Source organism: Oryzias latipes, chromosome 15 (genome assembly GCF_002234675.1).
Source record: "Oryzias latipes chromosome 15, ASM223467v1".
NCBI classification, from domain to species: domain Eukaryota; kingdom Metazoa; phylum Chordata; class Actinopteri; order Beloniformes; family Adrianichthyidae; genus Oryzias; species Oryzias latipes.
This window is the reverse complement of record NC_019873.2, coordinates 26,881,301-26,903,269: the sequence shown is the minus strand read 5'-3', so window position 1 is coordinate 26,903,269 and position 21,969 is coordinate 26,881,301. Positions and strand designations below refer to the sequence as shown.

Genomic DNA, 21,969 nt, shown 5'->3' with positions numbered 1-21,969 from the left:
AAAATAAAACAATATAAATATCAAGATTTTTTATTTATTTTAAAGTTTACCATCTACGTCATGGACATGCGCAGAAGGTTCAAGAAATACATTAAAATAGACAGAACACAAGTGGGCGGATAGCGCTGTCGACCGGATCCAACCAATGTAACCGACGCGTGCGCGTTCTATATGGTCTATTTCTATCATCGTCATCCTCTAAGCCAGACTTTGGCTGCAGTTGGACTGGTTAGGCTGGCGACTCACTGTTGTCGAACCGGCTGATTGATTATGGCAGCTTAGTTTGGATGTGTGCTAACTCCTAGCAAGACAGTTGATATAATTACCACAGTTCTGTTAAATTCGAACGAGTTCATCGATACTTCTTTTTTGTTAACCCCCACACTTGTTTGCTTCATCACAGAGCTAAGTTTGGCTAACGTTACTTACATGCTAGCTTTCATAAGCTAAGTGTGACGGCTTCTTCTGTCTATCGTTAAGGTAAGTTTATACGTTAATTCCAACCTATAAATTATAGTTCTTTAATTAGGAAAAAATAGTTTTACATGTTTGCCCTGAAGTATCTACATGTCAGCTGATTAGTTTATATAGCTTGTTGATGTTTTCTTGGTCAGTTTACAATGAAAACTATCCTGTTAGCATAAACTAGCTAACATATTCCAACTAGTGAACAATTTGTTCTCATATTTGTGAAAGGTTGTCGATTAAACGCTGTAAACGTGGTTTGATTGGTATCAAGTGGCACAAAATGACATGAAACAAATAACTTTGAGACTTTAAATTATTTAATTCGCGAATAAGTTGTCTGAATAATTGATCATCTAGTAGTCAGAGGGAAAATTGCTACATTTTTTACTAGGTCAACATGGTCATGGTGTTGTTTTTTTGGATGATCTTTAATAATGTTAAGCATGATGAACTTAAAGACAACTAATGAATTGTCTGTACACCATGAACTTCACATTCTTAAGGCTATTAAGACAGTGTTTTGACTTGCTCTGAAGGAAGCACACAGCAGAAAGCTGCTGGATGAGTTCATCCCCGGCCTCAGGCTGAAAGGTTGAGCCTGAATTTATGAATATTATTGCTCGACTGTTTCCCTCCTGCCTTCATAAGCGTATACAATAATACCCACATGTTGGTTGCAATTTCAATTACCCTTTGTTTCTGGTCTACATTGTTACTAATAAAAAATGAACTGAAATGTTGGGAAGCGACTTTAGCTAAAAAAAAAAAAAAGGATAATAAAAACTAATTTTTAATGCTTTGGCTTCATAATAGTTTTTGTTGTAAATTGATCTTTTTGTAGAAATAAATGAATATAAAATAGTTTAATAATGGACCAATATGTTGTAAAATTGCAGTTCTAATATTGGCCAACAAAAGGCGTACAACCTGTTTGTCATTTGAAATAATGGTGAAACTATTAATTATCATCATTTTCATATTGTTGTTTAACTAATTCCAGCAAGATTTTGTTTTTGTTTTTTTTAATTTAGATATTGTTGTTGGATTTATGCATGTTTTTGTTATGAATACATCTTTATATGCTAAGCCTGCTATTTATTCCACTAGATGAATTTAGATTTACCATTTAAATCAGTGTTTTTTTATGCCGTTTTGAGCTTCATTGATTATATGAAACCATTGAAAGGTACGTGTGGAAGTTTGTTGTATACATGATTCCTCATCACAGGTGTTGTTTTCACTGTTTACTACTAACCTTGATGCCCAAGCCACTATTTTTACTAAAGTGTTTTATGGAAATTCATGTCTGTAGGTTTGTAAAGTTTACTCGTAGATGTATTTAATGCTTCTCAGCTTCAATTCCTGTTTTTTTTATCCAGTAAATGTGAAAGTTTTAGGTTTTTTTAAAAACAACAACTATTGAACCTTTTTAGCTTAATTTTTCCCCTTACTATGTTCTTTCTTAGAACTTAATTTAACAGAAAAGAGATGCAATTTTTTCTTTAAGACTGCTGTCCTCAACCAGTTTACAAATGTATGCACATATATTATTTTATTCATCTGTACCCCAGTTTTTGTAATGCCTTACTTCGGAAAAACCGCTGACTCCTATATTTAGGAGTCCAAATTTTGGGGTGTTTTTTGTTTCTATCCTTAGTTTTCTATTATTTGTACAATGACACACTTGTTGCAAGTCTCACAGACAGGCTGTTTTTAGTAGGGCAGGTAAGGACAAAAGGATCGAGGAAGGGTTTTTATGATAACAGCTTCACATTACACAACATTTACATTAAACAATGCACAATAAAACTCCACATCTTGTTTCAGTTCATCTCTCAAATTGCTTTAAAACCAAAAACAAAAAAGGAAAAAGCAGAATGTGAGTGTTAGCACTGTCAACTCACAGCAAGAACGATTGGAAACTTTCTGGAGTATTAATGCAGTTTTTTTATTTGTGTGGTTTTCTTATACAGTAAAGTGAATTTATGATTCTAAAAGTATTGTGGAGTAACTGTCCAAATGGTGTCTCTCTGATAGGAAGCTCGTTAGCTGGAGCACACCTCTAACATACATCTATTTCCCTGTGCATGTATGTTATGGAAAAGGTTGATTAGATTATTTTACATTAGATTATATTTATGAAGGCAAATTTGTAAATGGGAATATTTTGAATGCCAAGTAGACGCGTTAAATGTGGCGCCTCAGCATTCTTTTCCAGATGTTTGTGTGGTGGACTTGCAGCGTCGTTGTTGGGCTCTTTGGGTTGACACCGGTCCATTTGAACCCAGCAGTCTCTATCAGTTTATTGTTCGGCGGCTGCGTCCTTCAGCAGTGATGTCACAGCATTCCAGGGTCTGGATAAATGCGTTAGTGTCAGGGAAGATGAGTCGCATTGTAAGTACTCAGGACAGAAGTGCAGAAGTTTGCATTTTGAAAAAACTGACTTGCTGGCTGTAAATAAGCGGGCCATTTAGCGGTTTTAAGCACTGTGTGAAATCTACATTTTTACATGTGATCCGTGGGGTTTGTTTGGGGGTAATTTGTTTATAGAAAAGGCAATTTTTTTGGGTCTAGTAGACCAAGTCTTCTGCTTTGGTTCTGTTTCCACTTAGGTCAGCTAAATGGCAAAAACAGGATTGCTGAAGTAGAAGAAAGGTTATTTTAGTGTTTGTGAAAGACCCACTACATTTAAAGCAGGGGGTTTTAACATGCTCGTGTGGTCATTTTTCTGATGATGGAGACAAATATGAAGACAATTAAGATTAAATTTCCATGTCTGAGTATTTCTATATTTAAATTGTTGTGAATCAGACATAAACATACAGTTTGAAAAAGAGCTCATCTGTGACGTAGAAAATACGCCTGCCGGGCCACGAGCTCCATTCTGATCCACAAATAGATCCATGAACGTCTTTGTTTTCCTGGTCTGAGCTGGAATCTGGGTCTAAACTGTACAGATGGATAGCTCCAGCATACATGCCATTTTTGTTGAGGCGGTAATGCTAAGTTGGGGGGTGTGGGAGGCTGTAAGCTAGCAGGAGAACGCGTCATGACGCAGGTTTTTTTTATTTTATTGTGGCTAGAAGCGGCTTAATCTAAAGACCACAATGAACACTTTGACAATAGAAGAAAAAGATGAAGGCGGTGGGTGTTGAAAGGGTTGCTCAGTGATTGCAAATATTCCGGCTTTGTCTCAAGGAGCAGAACACAAAGCCATCCAGTGCAAGGCAAGCCCCAACAGGTTGTCTAGCCGCAACCTGCCAGCTCATTGGAACTTTTCAAGACACCAGTTGTTTTATTTTATTGCCTGGGATAGTTATAAACCCAGTTTAAAAATGTCAATTAGTGGAATTGTAAATGATTTGAATCAAATGGAAAAACAATGATAGTAAGGCCAGGGTGTCGCATATAGTTGAGGTTTGGTTTTGTGATGTGTTTTCATTTCGTATATTCATGGAGGTGAAATGAATCTTTCCTTCACAGGTTGTCGGCATGCTGCAGTGAGGGATGTACAGAGCGCTCGTGGTCACCACAGTCTTTTTGGGGGTCCAAGGCAGCTCTGGTGTAGAGAGCCCCCCCACGCCGTCGCCCAATGAGACCTCCAGGGACTACTGTTACTCTGCACGCATTCGCAGCACTGTTCTCCAGGGGCTGCCCTTTGGGGGAGTGCCCACTGTCCTCGCCCTGGACTTCATGTGCTTTTTGGTGAGTCATTTCAAAGGCAAAGCCGGAATAACTGTGAAACAAATCCCAAAGCGTTGCTTTAGATGTTTTTTTTTTCTTTTTTCTTTCCTTCCCAGGAAGATTTTTTTGTTTTGTTTTTTGAAATGACCTGCACTCTAACAGTTGTGTAACCTTTGTGGAGCGAGCCTCTGTGGTGTCAACAAAGCTCTTGGTGACACTCATGGGTTGTTTTTGGTTTTTCCTAGGGGCTTCTGTTTTTGTTCTCCATCTTGAGAAAGCTTGCATGGGATTACGGGCGGCTCGCCTTGATTGCAAAAGATGACAGTGAAAGGTAAGAAACCTGAGCGAGACATTTGAATGCATGGCTTATTATTTGGATAGAATCATGAAATGGATGGCATTTTTGGTGAATACATACACTGTGTTTCTTGCTGGCACATCCCTTTTTTTCACTCATGAATTGATATTTTGACAACAATATGGAGTAATGAGTACTGTGCCGTTATTCCAAAACGCCAAGCTCACTGTTTTGAGCGTAAAACTTAAAAAATATTGTGTCCCAAAATTATTTCGCACTGTAAACAGAAAAATTGCACTTGAAACTCCAAAAAGAAAGTGCAAACCAAACAATTTTACCCTTGAAACTCATCCAGACCACAAGCTATTGGAAGAATTTCTGGCCAATCGGCATCGACCTTCATGTCACGAAGGCCGGTTCCCGCATGTCTGTGATTGGCTGGCTTTTGTGGCTCATCTGTGACGCGGTGCCCTGCTCTGCTTTCAGAACAGAGAAACTCGTTTCGACTGCATGTATTTTTCAGTTTCAAGAGTAAAATAGTTTTCTTTGCACGCAATTATGACTTTCAACTGCATTTGTCTGTTTCAAGTAAACATTTTCACGTTTTACGCTCAAAAACGCTTGGAATAATGGCCTAAAAATCACTACATTCATTAAAACCTGTACAAATTGTACTTTTTTAAAAGTAAAGTGGACAAAAGTTCTTGCTCTTGTTGGTGTTCTTATCTTGTAACATAATCCGCGTTTGTGATCCTACATAATTAATTGTCTGCATCCCTTGTGAAGCGCCGGCTTCACTTCTGCTTTCTTGTCACGTTTGGCCAAAGATGATCAAGTTTTAGTTATTCAGTCAGGAAGTCAGCAGCTTTTCTTCTGAGGGCAGCATGAGACGCTGACTTTGATATTTATTTATACCTGTTTTTGGTCATTTGGTGCTTCTTACAGTAATGTATGTATAATGACTTTATTCTTATGTATTCGTGCATTTCTCATATTAGAAAACAATAATGTTAGATTTCCTGGTTTTTACACTTTATAATAAACTATAATAAACTCTAATGCACTTCAAGGTCGTTGAAAAAGAAAACCCTGGTCATGCAACCCTGTTGCTAGGTTACAGTGACATCATTTCCTGTTGTCCCCCATGCTGGTTACAGATAAAAACAGATTTTTCTTGGATAGAAATCTAGTTATTCACTATTTTCTAAGAATATGAATAAATCTAAATGATAGAGATTTACTTCTATTTTTCTTATTCAACGAATAGAAACACAAAAAACAGAACTTAGTTTAATTAAGCCCTAACTTTAATCCCTGAGAGGGGGAAAAAAATAAATTTTGTTTTGCCGTCTACTTGATCTTTTGATAAAGTTAGACATAGATAAAAGTATGATCTGAATTTAGATTATTCATAACCAAGCAGTGGAAACAGCTGGAAAGGCTTTGCTCTAATTCTGTTTGGTATTTTGACTGAAGCACGCAGCAGATATTTCACGACCTCAGAATCTATATGATAACGTTTCCTCCCTTGAAGCTTGCTTGTATCTAAGCCCTGCTGGCGGCCCAAACCCATCCGTTAAACGGGCCTCGGTGCCGGCGTGTTTTAAGACATCAGCACAAACGTCTGGGATCAGAGCCTGGAGAGTGCTGGACACATGGCGGCATTATCTAAACGCCTCCGCTGGGATTGTGTGAGGATTCGTCCGCACTATTTATGCAGCTGCATTTGAACAATGATGGAGGGGGGGGTTGTGTTTTTACACGATGCTCACTTGTACTCTAGACTGTCATGCATAATAATGTATTTAAAAATTAAATGATTGTCGTATGTTTTTTTTTAAACTGATTACATTAAATGGATCTCATGTAGGATGTAACCATTGACTGTATATAAGAACTGGACAGAGTGACCCCTCCTCCCTGGCGTTTCAAAGAGGAAGTACCAGCTGGCTCCAAGAAGCCAAAATTCCAAAGACTCCTGTAGAGAAATAAACAGGCGTTGTTGTGGGGTGTGGACTTCCAACCATCTCACTCCTAACTGGTGGGAGTGGTTGCCATAGAAACGTTGACCAATCCCTGCTTACCAACGTCATCCGGCTCCAAAATGGCGACTGAGTTGACTTTATGTGGTTGGAACTGTAAGCAAGTCTTTCACTATGGGTGACATCACACTCGCTCAGTCCAGTTCTCATATACAGACAATAGATTTTAAGTTTTTCTGTAAACTGCTGCCCTTTTTTGTGTTCGACGCGGTTCCATTTATATTTTATTTTAATTTTTGTCAGATCAATGGATCAGCGGTACTGCCGTCTGGATGGCCGAGAATAGTATGTCATTCCTCTAAAAGCTTGTTTTCTTCTTTCTCCTGGTGCAGCGCCCTGCAGTTAACCTGACTCCTCCTTTTTTCCGTTCTGCTCGGATTGCTGTGGGTTTCCTCCTGTTTTCCAGGCATCTGTGTTTCCTCTCCTCCTTCAGGAGGCCTCCTCCCAGCACCAGGCAGCTAACTGCTCCTCTCCTCTCCTCGGTGTAGCTCTCGTACCTCTGCCTTTGGGTGTCTCTGTCCTCTTTCACTGTCATAATCAGATCTGTGTTCTAATCTGTGCGTTGACCTCTTTGTGTAGCATGAGCGTCTACTGTGTGTGCGCAGCGCATGAGCCACACAGACAAGATGCTTACAGAGAGAGGTAATACTGCTGGAATGTGAGGCTGTAGATAGACTGCCCAGTCTGTGGACTGTGGTCATTCCTCCATTAGACAGCAGAGAGGGGATTGTTCTGGCAGGAATGTGGATGAATCTCCTACTTAAGAGCTCTTAAGGCCCCCCCCCCCCCATAGTCCATAGAGCTGTCGGTTTCCCAGTTTTTCCGTTTTCTTTAAAGTCCGGCTCCGATCCTCTATTGATCTATTTTTAAAGCGTTCCCAGTGGTCTTTTATTTATAATTATAACGTTTTTAGCCGCAAACCCCCCCCCAAAAATTGTCATTTCGTAGGAAGTAGTTTCTGCAGAGCGGCAGGAGTTCATTCGAAATTCACCTCTGAGTTGTGGGCGGGCCCCACTTCCCATTATCCCTTTGTTTACAGGCCCTCCCACTAGCTTACAGTCCCTCACGCCCCCAACCTAACATTACAGGGGCAACTAAAAAGGGCGAGCAGTATCGGAGCAGTTCTGATCCAGATTCCAGCTCAGACGAGGAAAACAAAGACGTTCGTGGATCTATTTGTCTGACAGTGAAGCATCAGAATAGAGCGCAGCAGGGAGCTTGTGGCCCCGCCCAGCGTATTTTCTACGTCACAAATGCGCTCTTTTGTTGTTGTTTTTTAAACTGCATTTTTTCTTCACAACGATTTAAAAAAAAAAAAAAGAAGAATCAGAAAAAGGCTAAAGGTACATGTTAAAAACAACCTTTTCATTGGGGCGGGGCTTCAACTTGAACTTTTGTAACCCCTCTTAGGCGCAGTATGATTTATAAGCGTAAATAAAAATCCACATCAGGGTCATAACGGTTTCCCTCCTTTTTTTTTCCCATTGAACCCTGCCCCTCTGTGTTCTACGCTCCAACTGTCTGTGTAAAGTGAACCGGGTTCTCCTTCCCCAAGACTGCATGAAATGTAGCTGCAGAGATTTCTGGTTTCTCAAACGACTCGCTCCGCTTTTTTGTACTCATGAACAACAGAAACGAATCTCTCCAGCTCATTCCAGGGCCTGTGATTCTCGCGTGTTGTAAGGTTGTCGTAGGAAACCAGCTGTACAGAGACTCGCACCCATTTTCATGAGCCTGGCTGTCATGTGATGTAATGTATGTTTCTGGCTTACAGCATGTCTGCTGTGACATCAGAAACGTCCGATCGCTACGAGCGGCTCGCCTCAGTTTCAAGTTCACTTGACTTTGACCAAACCGATCATGTAAGTGTTGTTCACGAAACAAAGATTTTAAAACTCAAATGTGGTGAAGACTCCTCAGTTGACTTCTCATTTTAGGGTTTCTGTTCGTGGTTAACTGCCGTTTTCCGCATCAAGTGAGTCGGTGTGATCTCGCCACGTTACCAGCAGATCAAACAGTTGAATCTGAATGATCCAAGTTTTTTTTTACTTCTTAAAGGGAAGATGAACTCAGGGAAAAGTGTGGCGAAGACGCCATACATTACCTGTCCTTTCAGAGGCACATCATCGGCCTGCTGGTCGTGGTCGGCGTGCTCTCTGTGGGCATCATCCTGCCTGTGAATTTCTCTGGGAACCTACTAGGTGAGCTGATTTAAAGGAAAATAGTCCTATTGTTTTCATTATCCCTCAAATTATAGTCAGTCAATAATGGCCCATTTTTTTATTTTTAACAGAAAATAATGCCTATAGTTTTGGGCGAACTACTATAGCAAACTTAGATGTCGGGTAAGTAAGACTGTTTTTATTTTAATCATAATCTTCTGCTTTGCTTAAAGACGTTTCACATGGCGTTTGTCAGAGGGGACAAAAGTTCATTATCGTACGCAGTTCTGTGTCACAAAGACAACTCTAAATGTTTGACATAAATATGAGATAATAAGAAACTGTTTATCTTTCCACAAAGTGCAGGATACGATTCTGGATGTCTTTTGATTGGCTGACATGTGTATGACACTTTTTAATCCCAACTTTATAACTTGACTGGGTCTATAGTCATAAAATGGGGCCGGGATTGTATCTGAACTGGAAATTGACCTTTTTTGCTGACTCTCATTGGTGGTTCCTCGTTTGTCATGGAGTTACAGTCATTTCTAGTGAACTGACAATATTTTGAAGGAATTCCTGCAGAAACTGGCCTAAAATCAACACAATTGTAAAGGGGAAAAACATTGTGAAAATAGATCAGAAGATGATCAAAGGGGTTTTAAAAACATCCACGAAACAGAAAGACTTGTAGTGAACGATACGATGAAGGACGACTGGATTTGTGTTTTTGTTTGATGTAAAAACCTTTTCTTTTGCAGTAATAAACTGTTGTGGCTTCACACCACCTTTGCGTTTCTTTACCTTTTACTGACGGTGTTCAGTATGAGGCGGCACACGTCCAAAATGCACTACAAGGAGAATGATCTGGTACAGTTCTTCATCGTTTTTTTGGAACAACGGTTTAGGGTTGCTTTGCTATTCATTTGATCTTTTTTTTTTTCTAATGTAGGTGAAGCGCACTTTATTTATCAACGGTATTTCCAAACAGGGAGAGGAGAGGGAAATAAAGCAACACTTTGAGTAAGTTTTCCCTCCTCGCTCGGCCTTCCTCCGGGTTTGTTCTGGAACTGTAATGAAGAAACATTAGAGCCATGCCTCTTCCTGTTTAAGCCGCTGTTCTTCTCTGCCGATCTTCACACAATGAAAGGCTTATGTGTAATTGTCTTTAATAAAAGCCAGATGAGTAGCATTAAGTGGGTCATATGGTGTAAGAATGACAGCTGTTTGATTTGATTTCTGCTCAGTTTAATGGTATTAACCATTATTTGCTTCTGGACTTTAGCAAGAAAAAAATCCCACATTTACAGGAAGTTCTGGGCAGATAAAGAAGCATTTTGATTAGTAGACTGAAAATACTAAAGATAAAAGCAAATGTTATTATTTTTCTTTTAATAGGAGCGCATATAGCAACTGCACTGTCCTGGAGACACGGATCTGTTATGATGTGGCGAAGCTCATGCAGCTCAACTCTGAAAGGTATTTCACTTTGTAACTGTTGGTATTTCTACTGCTGGGTTTCCTTCTGCTCTGACTGTCTTTTTGCTCGGATGTCTTGTCTGCAGAAAGAAAGCAGAGCGCAGCAAAAAGTACTTCATTGACCTGGATAAAAATGCCTCCGAGCCGTCCAAGGTCAACCCGAAGCCGTGTGGACACCTTTGTTGCTGTGCCATCAAAGGCTGCGAACAGGTTTCAGAAATCCTGCATTTCATTTTTGGGAAGACAAACATTTTCCTCTCGCCCGCCCCATTTAAACCAAACACTGCTCTTCCTTTTATTTTTATTATTGTTTTTTATTCTGATGTGTTAAAACCGAGGTGATGTATAGCAGGTTTGGTCATGATGTCATCATTCCAGGAGCCAAAACTGAAACTACCGCTTAGGGCTTTCAAAATTCAATTTCCAATTTTAATTCCTTTATATTTACTTCCTCTCTTTTACGTTCTTCAACAAATTTGCAAATGAAAGAATATGTTTAACAAAAATTATTATATCTTGACAATTATTTTGGGAGTTGTACTGAATTCAAAGTTTAGCTGAAGGCAAGCTGTCAACATGTTAGTAAAAGGATGCAGCAGCTAGCTTGTAGGAAGTAGCAGTTCTCGCACTCGACAGACTGCCTCTGTATCCGATGTTGAAACAAATTTGTCGTCCTCCCGCTTTTGGTATCGACAGCCTTCAATCAGACTTTGAGTTTGGTGCTCCAACTCTTAAAAAACCAAAACTTCCTCTGGGAACAAACTCCTCTATCCTAGTTTCTGTTTTAACGTTGGCGCATTGCGAGAGATGGGCGGACCAACTTTTCTGCCGTGCACTCGGCTGCCGCAATAGATCAGGCAGAGAAAATCAGCTGCAGTTTTAACGTTTTTTTTTTTTACCGGGAATTTGGCGACGGAAATAAGGCATTTGTGGTTTTCCAGCCTCCGATAGAATTTTTATGGGAAGAATTTGGAAAACGTCCACATTTTACATCCAAGTACAATAGAGTCAATATTCTTCTGGATAATGGATATTGCGTAAAATGTTGAATATATTACAATATAAATGAAAAAGAAAATGTGTACAGTTAGAACTTTGAATTTTGATATTAAAGCAAATCTTGTGAACCTTGTGACTTGTTCAAAGCTTCAAAGCCTAGAATCAAAAAACAAAATGATCTCTTAACCCTTTAACATCAGAGATGTCAGCGGGGATCTTTGACTTAACGATAACTCTGACCGTTTACAAGATCAACGTGAATCAGCTGATTCGGACACAGAAAAACGGCTCTTTGGACCGATATGCAACACTTTACGTTAGGCCTGCACAATAAATCGCAAGTTTATCGTTATCACGATATCAAGCTGTGCAATTATCGCAAAAGTCTGTGAGAAAACTGCGATAGATGGTTACCTTAAATGTGCCAAAACAATCTTATGGCAGCTTGAAGTATTTAACCAATCAAATTAACCCCTTTATGCATTTGACCAGTCGGATTCAGCCTTTTTATCTTAGATGCTCGCCTCCTCTGTAGACGAGGGTCTTTTAATGGGTAATTTAAGGCATGTTGACTCCTATTTAAATTAAGCCGTTGCAGTGTATGATGTTTTTGGTTGTTTAGCTATTTGTTCGTGCATCACAAGTTATATCGTCATCGAAATATTGATCGCTAATATTGCCAATAGCCCCGCTTTACATCATGTACGACACAAAAGCGCTTTTCTGCACAACAGAATTCACTGATAAACATTGATGAAGAGTTACGGTGGTGGAAAGAATGTCATCTCTGGAGCTAAAGCTCTGGTGTTAAAGGGTGAAATACTGACGCCATTAAAACTGTATTGTCCAACCCAGTAGATTAGTGTTGTTATCTGCATAGTAATCGGACTCTTTACTAATGACGACGATGTCAAAGCAATTTGTCAATCAATCGTTGTGCTTTTGTTCAGTTTTGTCGCCATTCGCAGTTGGATTCTCGTGAGTTTTGGGTGATTTGAACATAACTAAACTCACATGAAGGCGATGTTCATGAGTCTATATACCTCCAACATGGCGACTCGTCGGGATCCAGAGTGGAAGTGTGACCTCAGAACAAAAACTCTATTGAGAGACTAAAATTAAATGTTCAAAATCTGAATTTTTTTTGTACGGCAAGTTTGATTAAATCATCTGTTATAGATTACATTGTAAAAAAGTTACTTGTTGTAAAGAATAGAGTCATTGTTTTGAGTTAACTGATTTAGTTGTAAAGAGTCTGCATCGGTCAGTAAATGAGCATGAATGGTGGTATCCGTCCCGTGGGTTCAACCATTGACTGTATCTGAGAACTGGACTGAGTGAATGTGAACGAAGTCAATTCAGTCACCATTTTCTCGCAATACAGACGCCATCAGCCTGACATCATCATTGAGCAGTGATGGGTCTGAGTTTCTATGGCAACCACACTGGCCAATCAAAAGTGAGTTCTTTGGAAGTCCACGCCGCTCACTGACAAAATCTGTCAGTGAAAGGTGTTGAACGTTGGGGCCAACAGGCTCCACCTACTTTTCTTGATCTGGTTGGTCAGTTTGACTTGAATAAATTAAAGAAATACCATTTAAAAAAAAAAAAGAAGACATTATTCAGAACATGTTTTTTTAAAGAAATGTATCAGAGCAAGAATGTTTATTCTGACCAATAGAGTAATAGCCGTTTGTCTCTGTAGAAGTATTTTGGCTTTGTGAAACCAGCGAGTATCGGTACTTCCTGTTTGGAACGCTAGGGGGGAGGAGTCACTCAGTCCAGTTCTCAGATACAGTCAATGGTTTCAACTATGCCAAAAATATTTATACATGCTATGTTGTCTTTCCTCTAAAAAATTGAAAGGAGCACCAACAAAGCCTGTATTTAACTTTACTGATGTAACTCTTGAGCGGATAAAAGCAAAAACTAGACCTGGATTTTTTATCTTATTTCATGCATTAGGAAAATGCTGTGAGCTATTATACCAATCTGGAGGCAGAAATAAGGCAACAATACAGGACAGAGAGAGAGAAGGTCAACAAGAAACCTCTGGGAATGGCCTTTGTTACTTTCCAGAACGAGACCATAACTGCCACGTAAGTGCATTTTTACGTAATAAGATAAACTCTGAGTCAGCTTTATTTTTTTATTTTATATATCCACTAAGTTTAGTAATTTTAATAAATGCACTTTGTCTTCTCAGAATTTTAAAGGACTTCAATGCCTGCAAGTGTCAGGGCTGCCACTGCCGCCGGGAGCCCAGACGCTCCAACCACAGCAAAACTCTCCAAACGCACAACTGGACCGTCATGTACGCCCCCCACCCTCAAAATGTTTACTGGTAAGAGCTCATACTGGTATCGGGGCCGGCAGCTGTGTCCATAACTGCAGGCCTAACCCGCTACGCAACCGTTTTCCCACAGGGAGCATCTGTCGGTGGGAGGAGCCAAGTGGTGGCTTCGCTGCCTTTTGATCAACTGTATCCTCTTCCTCCTCCTCTTCTTCCTCACCACTCCAGCCATTATAATCTCCACCATGGATAAATTTAATGTCACCAAACCAGTGGAGTATCTCAATGTGAGTCTGTCTGTTCCGCTGCTGAAGTGATGCAAACAACTGAACAAAATAATATGAAAAATCCAGGAACTGTTGTAAACAAGGATTTCTGTGGCCTGCTTTTTCAGAATCCAATCGTCACCCAGTTTTTCCCCACCCTCCTCCTGTGGTCTTTCTCCGCCTTACTTCCTACCATTGTGTACTACTCCGCCTTCTTTGAAGCCCACTGGACCCGGTAGGGTCAATTCCTGCTGCTTTTTTTGTTGCGCTGCTGCTTCAGAACTGATAGAAGATGAATTTGGATGTTTTTGCTGACGTTGTTCAGGTCAGGAGAAAACAGGACCACCATGCACAAGTGCTACACCTTCCTGATCTTCATGGTCCTGCTGCTGCCCTCTCTAGGACTCACCAGGTGCTGCATTTTAAGCTTATTTACAGGACTTTTTCATTTATAATTTGTGTAAACTAAATGCTTTCTTTGTTGTGTTTTTGCAGTCTGGACGTCTTCTTCCGTTGGCTTTTTGACAAGAAGTTTTTGGCAGACGCCAAAGTGAGATTTGAGTAAGTATCTTGTGGTTCTGGAGGTTTCGATTTGATTTTTGCTTGAGCATAATGGAACTGAGGATTTTAAAACTTACTCTGATGATAATTATGTTTTTGGGGTGTTTATCATGTTCATGTGGCATTTTTTTCAGGATTATGGGGGGACATATATAAAGAAAATTAAGCTTAAAATGAGAATTTATTAGTATTTCTGTATTGGCGGAAGAGAGTGTAAACCAGGGATGGGCAACTCCAGGGCCGCATTCTTGCATGTTTTCCAACATGTTCTAATTGGGTGGACACACCTGAACCAGGTAATCAGTCATGAGTAGGGCTTGGATGTCTGGATATCTCAAGGCCGGGAGTTCCTATACTGTGTGTCATGGAAGGGATGATGGGAAGTGTGGTCCTACCCACAAGTCAGAGGTGAATTTCCAATGTCTAATTATCTCCTTTGCAGGTGTGTTTTTCTTCCTGATAACGGAGCTTTCTTTGTGAACTACGTGATCGCCTCAGCCTTCATCGGTAACGCCATGGACCTGCTGAGGATCCCCGGTCTGCTGATGTACATGATCCGCCTCTGCCTGGCTCGCTCAGCAGCAGATCGGAGAAACGTCAAAAGGGTTTGTTGTCCATGATTGAGTCTGCATGAAGACCATCGTCTGTATCTGGGAACTGGACTGAGGGATTGTGACATCACTCATATTAAGTGATCGACTTAAGGCTCCAATGAAATTAAGTCGATTTGGTTTGGCGTGATACCGGCGCCCGCCATGTTGGAGCCAGAAATCACCAGTAAGCAATGATTTGCCGAGTCGGTCTGAGGTTTTATCGCATTCTCCAATCAGGAGCGAGCTTGTTGAAAGTCCACACCCCCACCACTTAAATGCAGGCTACACAAAATCTGTCAAACATTTTCGATTGATTGACGTGGGGGTCAGCGGGCTCCACCTACTTTTATCGAGACATGTTTGACCAGTTTGTAACTTGCATTAAAGAAAAAATATACTGTGAATAATAATAGGATTCTGATCAAGAAGATGTTAAAAAAGTATCGGATCAAGAATTGTTGTCTGACTGAGTAACAGCTGTTTATTTCTGTATAGACGTCTATCCATTTTAGCTACTTCCTGTTTGAAACACCAAGGGGGAGGGGTCACTCAGTCCAGTTTTAATGTACAGGCGATTGGGTTTTGTTTATCCTTTAACTGATGGAAGTATTTCTGATAGTAATCCTTTGGTAGGCAGTACCTGAGCCAAAAGGAGCCTCCTTTCCCTGAGTGTTTAATCACAATGTCAGGATGACTTTACTGTTGTTTTACTACAGCGGCTTTCATTCTATTTTTTCCGTAATCTATATTAATGTTTCTACTTTGTTTTATTCTATTCGATTTGTTTTTCTAATTTATTTTATTCTGTTCTTTTCTTTTTTCTACCCTGTTATATTCTATTTTTTCCATTCTATTCTTCTTTTATATTTTATTTTATTCTATTCCATCCTTTTTTCCATATTTTATTCTTTTCTTTTTTCTATTTTATTTTAGTCTGTTCTTTTTTTCCATATTATTTTAATCTTTTCTTTTTTCTATTTTATTTTATTCTAGTCTATTGTTTTTTCTATATTTTATTCTATTCTTTTTTTCAATATTTTTTTTTCTATTTTGTTTTATCCTATTTTTTCCATTCTATTTTCGTTTTTCTATTTTATTTGATTCTATTCTCCTTTTTTCTTTATTATTTGATTCTATTCTTTTTTATTATTCTATTCTATCTTTTTTTCTGTTCTGTTTTATCCCATTTTTTCCATTCTTTTCTTTTCTTTTTTTCTATTTTATTTTATTTTCATTTTTCTATATTATTTTATTCCATTCTTTTTTTGCCTTTCTATTCTACTTTTCTATTTTGTTGTATTCTATTCTATTCTAACTGCTTCCTCTGGTCTCCCTTCAGCATCAGGCGTACGAGTTTCAGTTTGGGGCGGCGTACGCTTGGATGATGTGCGTCTTCACGGTGGTCATGACCTACAGCATCACCTGCCCGATCATCGTTCCCTTTGGTGAGTTCCCCACCGGTGCGTTTCTGCTCTTTTGTCCAGAGGCTTCTCAGCAGAGAGTTGGATTAGCTCTGCGTGTTTGTGTGTCTCGTGTGTGCAGGGCTGATGTACATGCTGCTGAAACACCTGGCAGACAGGTATAACATGTACTACGCCTACCTGCCATCCAAACTGGATAAGAAGATTCATTCTGGAGCTGTAAACCAAGTGGTAGCAGCTCCCATCCTCTGCCTCTCCTGGCTTCTGTTCTTTTCCACCGTTCGTTCTGGTAAATGGCGCCATCTACTGGACACTGCTGTGTTTGTCATGTCTTTAAATATTTGTGTTCACATTTGAAAAAAAAATCAACTTTGACTTTTTTCCTCCAGGCTTTTCTGCTGCGACATCCATGTTTACATTTGTGGTTTTGATCATCACAATAGTCGTCTGCCTGTCTCACGTCTGCTTTGGACATTTTAAATACCTAAGTGCTCACAACTACAAGGTTCAAACTCCACCCACACAAGTTCATTTTTTCAGACCAGAGTTTAAAACTTTATTTATAATTCTGTTACTTTGAAACAGACGGACAAACCGCTGAACGTGGTCGAGAACGGAACCGCGGCGCTGGAAACCAGACCCAGCAAGGTATGCCTGAGTTCATCATGAATGCAGAGAAACGGAAATATTTTGCTGCTAATTCTCTAAATTTAATACTTAATGATTTTAATTCAACTCAAATCAGTGATTTACCATCACTAACGGTTAAAACAAACATTACGCTTTAGTAAGAAAAGGGGGAAAAAAAGCATAATTTACTTGAGACGAGTCCAAAAAATACTTATCCAGTTCAATCAGATGTCAGATGCTTTTATTTTGACACAGAAATCAACCAATTTCCTATTACTTTAACTTTGAAAATAGAATCCAGCTTGACATGAAAGGAAAAACCCTTTAATATTCTGTTAATGCTTTTATTTTGCTTTCTTTAAGAAGATTGAACACATTTTGTGAGTTTTGTGTGTTTGATGTGTTTATCTAAAACTGTGATTCCTAATGATGATTAGGGATGTCCTGATCAGAATTTGGTTTTGGCCCGATTCCGATTAAGTTAAATTTGAGAACATTTAAAAATAAAAAGAACAAATATATTAAATAGATCTAGGTTTTAATTTTTATTTAATTTTTATCACTTTTTCTCAGAGCTTGCACCCTGTAGACCAGGGGTCGGGAACCTTTTTGGCCAAGAGAGCCATAAACGCCACATATTTTGAAATGTAATTTCGAAAGAGCCATACAATAATGTAGTGTCCCTTTCCCACACTGAGGTACGGAGACTTAACCTCTTTTAAGGTTCTTTATTCGGGTTACTGTAGACCGCAACAAACGCCGTACAATTAATTCAGCAGCTCCTGAATCTCTCCTGTCGACACGAGACGAGAGCGCGTCTCCCAACTTTATATTCCCCTGCTCCCGCTGCAGCCCTCCCATTTCCCTTATTCGGCCCATAGCTGAACCCCATTGGTCCAAACTACCTAACAACAGGCTGAGCGACAGAACTGAGGGCCAATCAGATCTCTGCATGATCGATGCGTTCAATGAACTCCAGAACTTTTAACGCGGCCCAACAGCCACCCAACTCAGTCCGCGACAATATGTTTAAAACTAAAATACAAGTGAATGTGTGCATTTGATGTAATTTCAACATTTTTAAAGTACAATAAGTCTGTGGATTCTTTTTAATAACATTGTTATGCTGTTTCTAATAAATGATGAGTATTTCTCGTGGTAGTTTTGCTGATGGTCTAGTCTGGTTTACGTGGTGAGTTTCTGCTTCATGCAGGCGTTGAGACTTTAAACGTGATCTTAGGTTGGTATGAATGTTTTGTAGATGTGAGACAGACTGCTCACATGCGGACCTGGAGCCAAACACACACTCACAGCTGCAGTGAGTGACAGGCAGTGGGTTTTACCTATTTACAATCCCTGCGCGATTCACCTGCTGCCGGTCCCCACAACACCTCACCCCCACCCTCTGCTTTCTCCCTCACACATCCCGTCCCCGCAACTGCGCGCTCTTTCTCAGAGACGGGAGCGCGCAGTTTTAGGCACGGCAATTCACAGGTTTCCGGGTGGTACAAACTCTGTGAATTAATAGACAATTTTAAACTTATACTAGTGCTGGAGCAGATTTGTCTCTCTAAGCACCGCTACTACTGCGCGCCTCTGCCATCGCATCGCGCACGAGAAGGACTGGTCTAATGAAGAAAAAAAATTTGAATTAAAGATTTGTCTGCGAGCCACATGTGACCATCAAAAGAGCCATATATGACTCGCGAGCCATAGGTTCCCGACCCCTGCTGTAGACGGTCCCTTGGCACTGATGTCTTTTCCAATGTTTTTTTATTCTGGCTAAAAAAAGCACAAAAGAAATGTCTTTTTCTTTTAAAATGCCGTTGTAGGTCTTTGTCTGCATTAAGATCAACCAATAGAGACTCTCGCTGTCAGCTTTAAACGTTTATTCAAAGACTTATTGAGCCTAGAAGTCAGAATCTGTGAATACCTCGCTAACTTTCCCGAAGTCATCCCGCTCAAACTGGTGTCGTATTCTTCTGCACTTTATGCCAATGAAATGTTGTGATCTGTTTATGATACGCATACTTCTAGTAGAGTAATTGTCTGTAATAATAAGCCTGAAATACATAGTGCTGATCGTAATGATAAAAATAAATAAATATCCGAGTCTGGAACTACGTGATCCAATCAGGACTCATGAAGCTGTCGCTTCACTTTTTGGTTGATTCTACTTTGGTAAAAAAAAAATAAAACACTTTTAATGGTGAGAAATTTTTTTATTCTATAGTTTTTTTTTAAATCCAAGATTCTACTAAAATTGAAGGGAAAAAAGAGGAAAAATGTGAAAATCTGTAACAATCCGACAGTTTTATGATTTTCATAAATGTATCGTTCTGTTTACCTGAAGGAGTCCATACTGCCAACAAATACCCGCCTGCTTCTTAAATGTTGTTCTTTTACCCCCCTCCCTCCCCCAGCAAATGTACATCGCTGAGGTTCTCCAGGACCCGGAGGAGGCGGCATCAGGCAGCAGCGAGGACGAAGGCCAGGGGCCCTCGCGGGACGAGGAGGCCCGCCGTGCAGAAAACAGCATGACCGGGGACTTCCAGTCCTGCGAGGACAGCCTCATCGAGAACGAGATACGGCAGTGAAAGCCAGCAGGACGGGAAGGAGAACGCCCGGACCGAACTCGACGAGTGCACTGACTGAAAGGCGGAGCTGAACTCTGTTTCCTAAGCTCCGCCCACTGAGGGACCTCACACCGACTAACACGAGCGCGGTTTCTACCGAGGGCTACATGGACGGGTTTTGGTCGGTCCTTTCCTCTTCTGTGAAAATCTGTCAACACAAAGAAATCCCCTTCCTTCCGCTCCAAGCCCAGCCGAGGCTCTCCGATCTGCTGCAGGAGGACCCGGCCGGGAGAATCCAAAAAACAAAACAAAAAAAAACCTCGCTTTCTCCAAGGCAAGGATGGGGTGTGTATGCCTAAAACCTTATTGCACTTGAAAGAAAAGAAAACGACCTCAAAGCTCGAGTTTCACTAAGGTACTGCGGTGCAAAAATGCAAACTCCAAAGATGTTTGGAGTATTTCCTGTACCTCCTCTACCAGTAGGTCAAGCGCTCTGCCCAACGCCCTTCAGGGAGTAAGCAGCTTAGGAGAGACGAGCAGATCGGATCGTCTTAAGTGCTTCACTCAATTCCACGGAAGTCTTTGTGGCAAAAAAATGTTTTTAAAATGTGAAAAAAAGAAAAGAAAAGAAATGGATGCTACTAACACTCATAGAAGCTTAGAAACTGTACCGTAACTAAACACTGGGTTCATCTGACCTGCTGTCGTAGATGACTTTCTCTGTAGTTTGGAAGGAGACGTGCACTACACCGATGGAAGGATTCTGTGTAGGAACTGCTGCTATGGTCCCACCAGGCTGGACTTTTTGTGATGGGAGCAGAACGAGGACGGCGGGTGTTTTTTTTACCTTCATATTAGCATTATTTCTGTTTACATCTCATCATGTAGAAAAAAAATTCCATCTAGGTGGCTACTTTTTAGTTTTGTGATTTAATTAAATTAAATCTAACATGTAGACACTACATCTTGTAGACTTATGTTGTTTTTTGAGCTTTGTTACGGTTTTCAAAAAAAGTTGAAATGTACTTTTTTTTTTTTTTTTTTTCTATTTCAGATTTGTTTTTGTTGCAAAATTATCCTGCATGTTCTGCACAGAACAGTTGAGCGGTTGCAGTAGGTGAGCAACAATGAACTAATTATTCATGTTCAGGTCTGAAGGAGGGCAGAACTGGAAGCTTCTGGAGTTTCGAAGAGCTCGGCTTTAACCACGAAGGCCAACAGCAGACGTGATTGAAAAGGTAGTTCTCATCTGACCCAGACAGTTGGGGTTTGTTTTTTTAAGCTATCTAAAATCTAATCCTCCAGCAACAAATAGTAGATTTAGACCCGAAAACCCCCAAGGCTTTTATTTGAATGGACTCCTCCGTCGGCACATTCACAATCGCTCGTTTGACTGCAAAGACGCGACGAGGAAAGGCGAGCGCCGCTACATGACTGGAACACGCCTTTCTGTGGGGCCCCGCGGTCTCCTCTATGACGGACCGAGAAGCACACAGGAATTCACGTCTAACAAGAAATGTATCCAACCCGATTTTGGTCTTCTCCGAGTCACGACAAGGTGCTTTTTACGTTTTATACCGGAGATGTCTTTTAATCTCTGAATGTTTGTCCAAATCTAACAGCTTCCTTCCGCTTGTTTGTTTGTTTTTTTCCCCACACTGAATGTACGTTTCTAAAACCCAAAACGTGGCCTGAATTGACGTGCTTCTGGAGCGGCAGTTCTCTCTCGAAGCATAAATCAAACTTGTTGTTTTTTTATTGTACATAATAGTGCCCAACAAAGAGGTCTTTTTTTTTTTTTTTTTTGTCTTTCTCAATTTAAATTTGGGTTGGAAGAAAAACATTTAGAGTTTCAGGACTTGCATCCCGATCTGCGATGATTTGGTTTGTGTTGGTTTGTTTTCTGGGATATTTTTATTTTAACTGACAAGCTAACAAATGTTACCTGCTTGTTTCTACTATGCATCAAACTGTAGTAAAATGTCTCTCTGTCTCAAATCTGTGTCATGTTGTTTTTTTTTTTTGGTTTTTTTTTAGTTGATACTCTGAGATGAAACTGGTTGTTTTTTTCCCCCCAAACGTCTGCAGAACATTTGTGGAAAGGAGAGCTTCTGCTGAGTCTGACCCGGATCTTTGTCAGGAAGAGTTATAAGGAAGTCTTTTTTTATTTTTTTATTATTACTGCTTTATTTGATTTTACAGCTGCAGTTTATTCATCCAAAAACCACCAACCAGGCCAGAAACGAGGGATTACTTTAAAACTATAAACTTAACTACTATAAAATTACTTTGCCTATGAGTTTAGGATCATAAAACAAATATTCATTGATTTTTTGGTAGTATTTTTATTCGTTAAAAATAATAAACTTGAAATTATTTATTTTTGTTTTTCTATCTTAGAAAGTTTTTAAGTTCGTAAAACTAAATATTAACTGGTGTTTTCGCTCACACAGGGTTCCATTGACATTTAGAAAAAGCTGAACTCTGATCTTTGCAG

The 21,969-nt window shown here is 39.9% G+C and overlaps 1 protein-coding gene across 3 annotated transcripts; it reads left to right on the top strand.

Annotated features, from left to right (window-relative positions):
- The first annotated feature begins 133 nt into the window (after positions 1-133).
- Positions 134-21,470, top strand: LOC101164671 (CSC1-like protein 2). Of its 3 annotated transcripts, none has more exons than XM_020709732.2 (24): positions 134-480; positions 3,952-4,173; positions 4,398-4,483; positions 7,072-7,134; positions 8,267-8,354; positions 8,430-8,467; positions 8,551-8,693; positions 8,786-8,837; positions 9,416-9,524; positions 9,607-9,677; positions 10,053-10,133; positions 10,220-10,343; positions 13,098-13,231; positions 13,339-13,476; positions 13,559-13,712; positions 13,820-13,926; positions 14,017-14,103; positions 14,187-14,252; positions 14,695-14,857; positions 16,185-16,290; positions 16,388-16,555; positions 16,656-16,771; positions 16,852-16,914; positions 19,320-21,470. In XM_020709732.2, the coding sequence occupies exons 2-24, from the start codon at positions 3,976-3,978 to the stop codon at positions 19,491-19,493; spliced, it is 2,529 nt and encodes an 842-aa protein (XP_020565391.1). In that variant the 5' UTR covers positions 134-480; positions 3,952-3,975; the 3' UTR covers positions 19,494-21,470. The 3 variants fall into 3 exon arrangements, with proteins under 3 accessions (XP_020565391.1, XP_011482984.1, XP_011482986.1); XM_011484682.3 differs by lacking the exon at positions 7,072-7,134 and adding an exon at positions 6,736-6,777 and having other exon boundaries at positions 135-480; XM_011484684.3 differs by lacking the exon at positions 7,072-7,134 and having other exon boundaries at positions 136-480.
- Positions 21,471-21,969: the final 499 nt, after the last annotated feature.

Coding starts and splice junctions, on each gene's coding strand:
- LOC101164671 (XM_020709732.2), top strand. CDS start 3,976: ATGTACAGAGCGCTCGTGGTCACCACAGTCTTTTTGGGGGTCCAAGGC. Junction 9,678..10,052: donor GAAATAAAGCAACACTTTGA/GTAAGTTTTCCC, acceptor TTCTTTTAATAG/GAGCGCATATAGCAACTGCA. Junction 14,858..16,184: donor ATCGGAGAAACGTCAAAAGG/GTTTGTTGTCCA, acceptor GTCTCCCTTCAG/CATCAGGCGTACGAGTTTCA.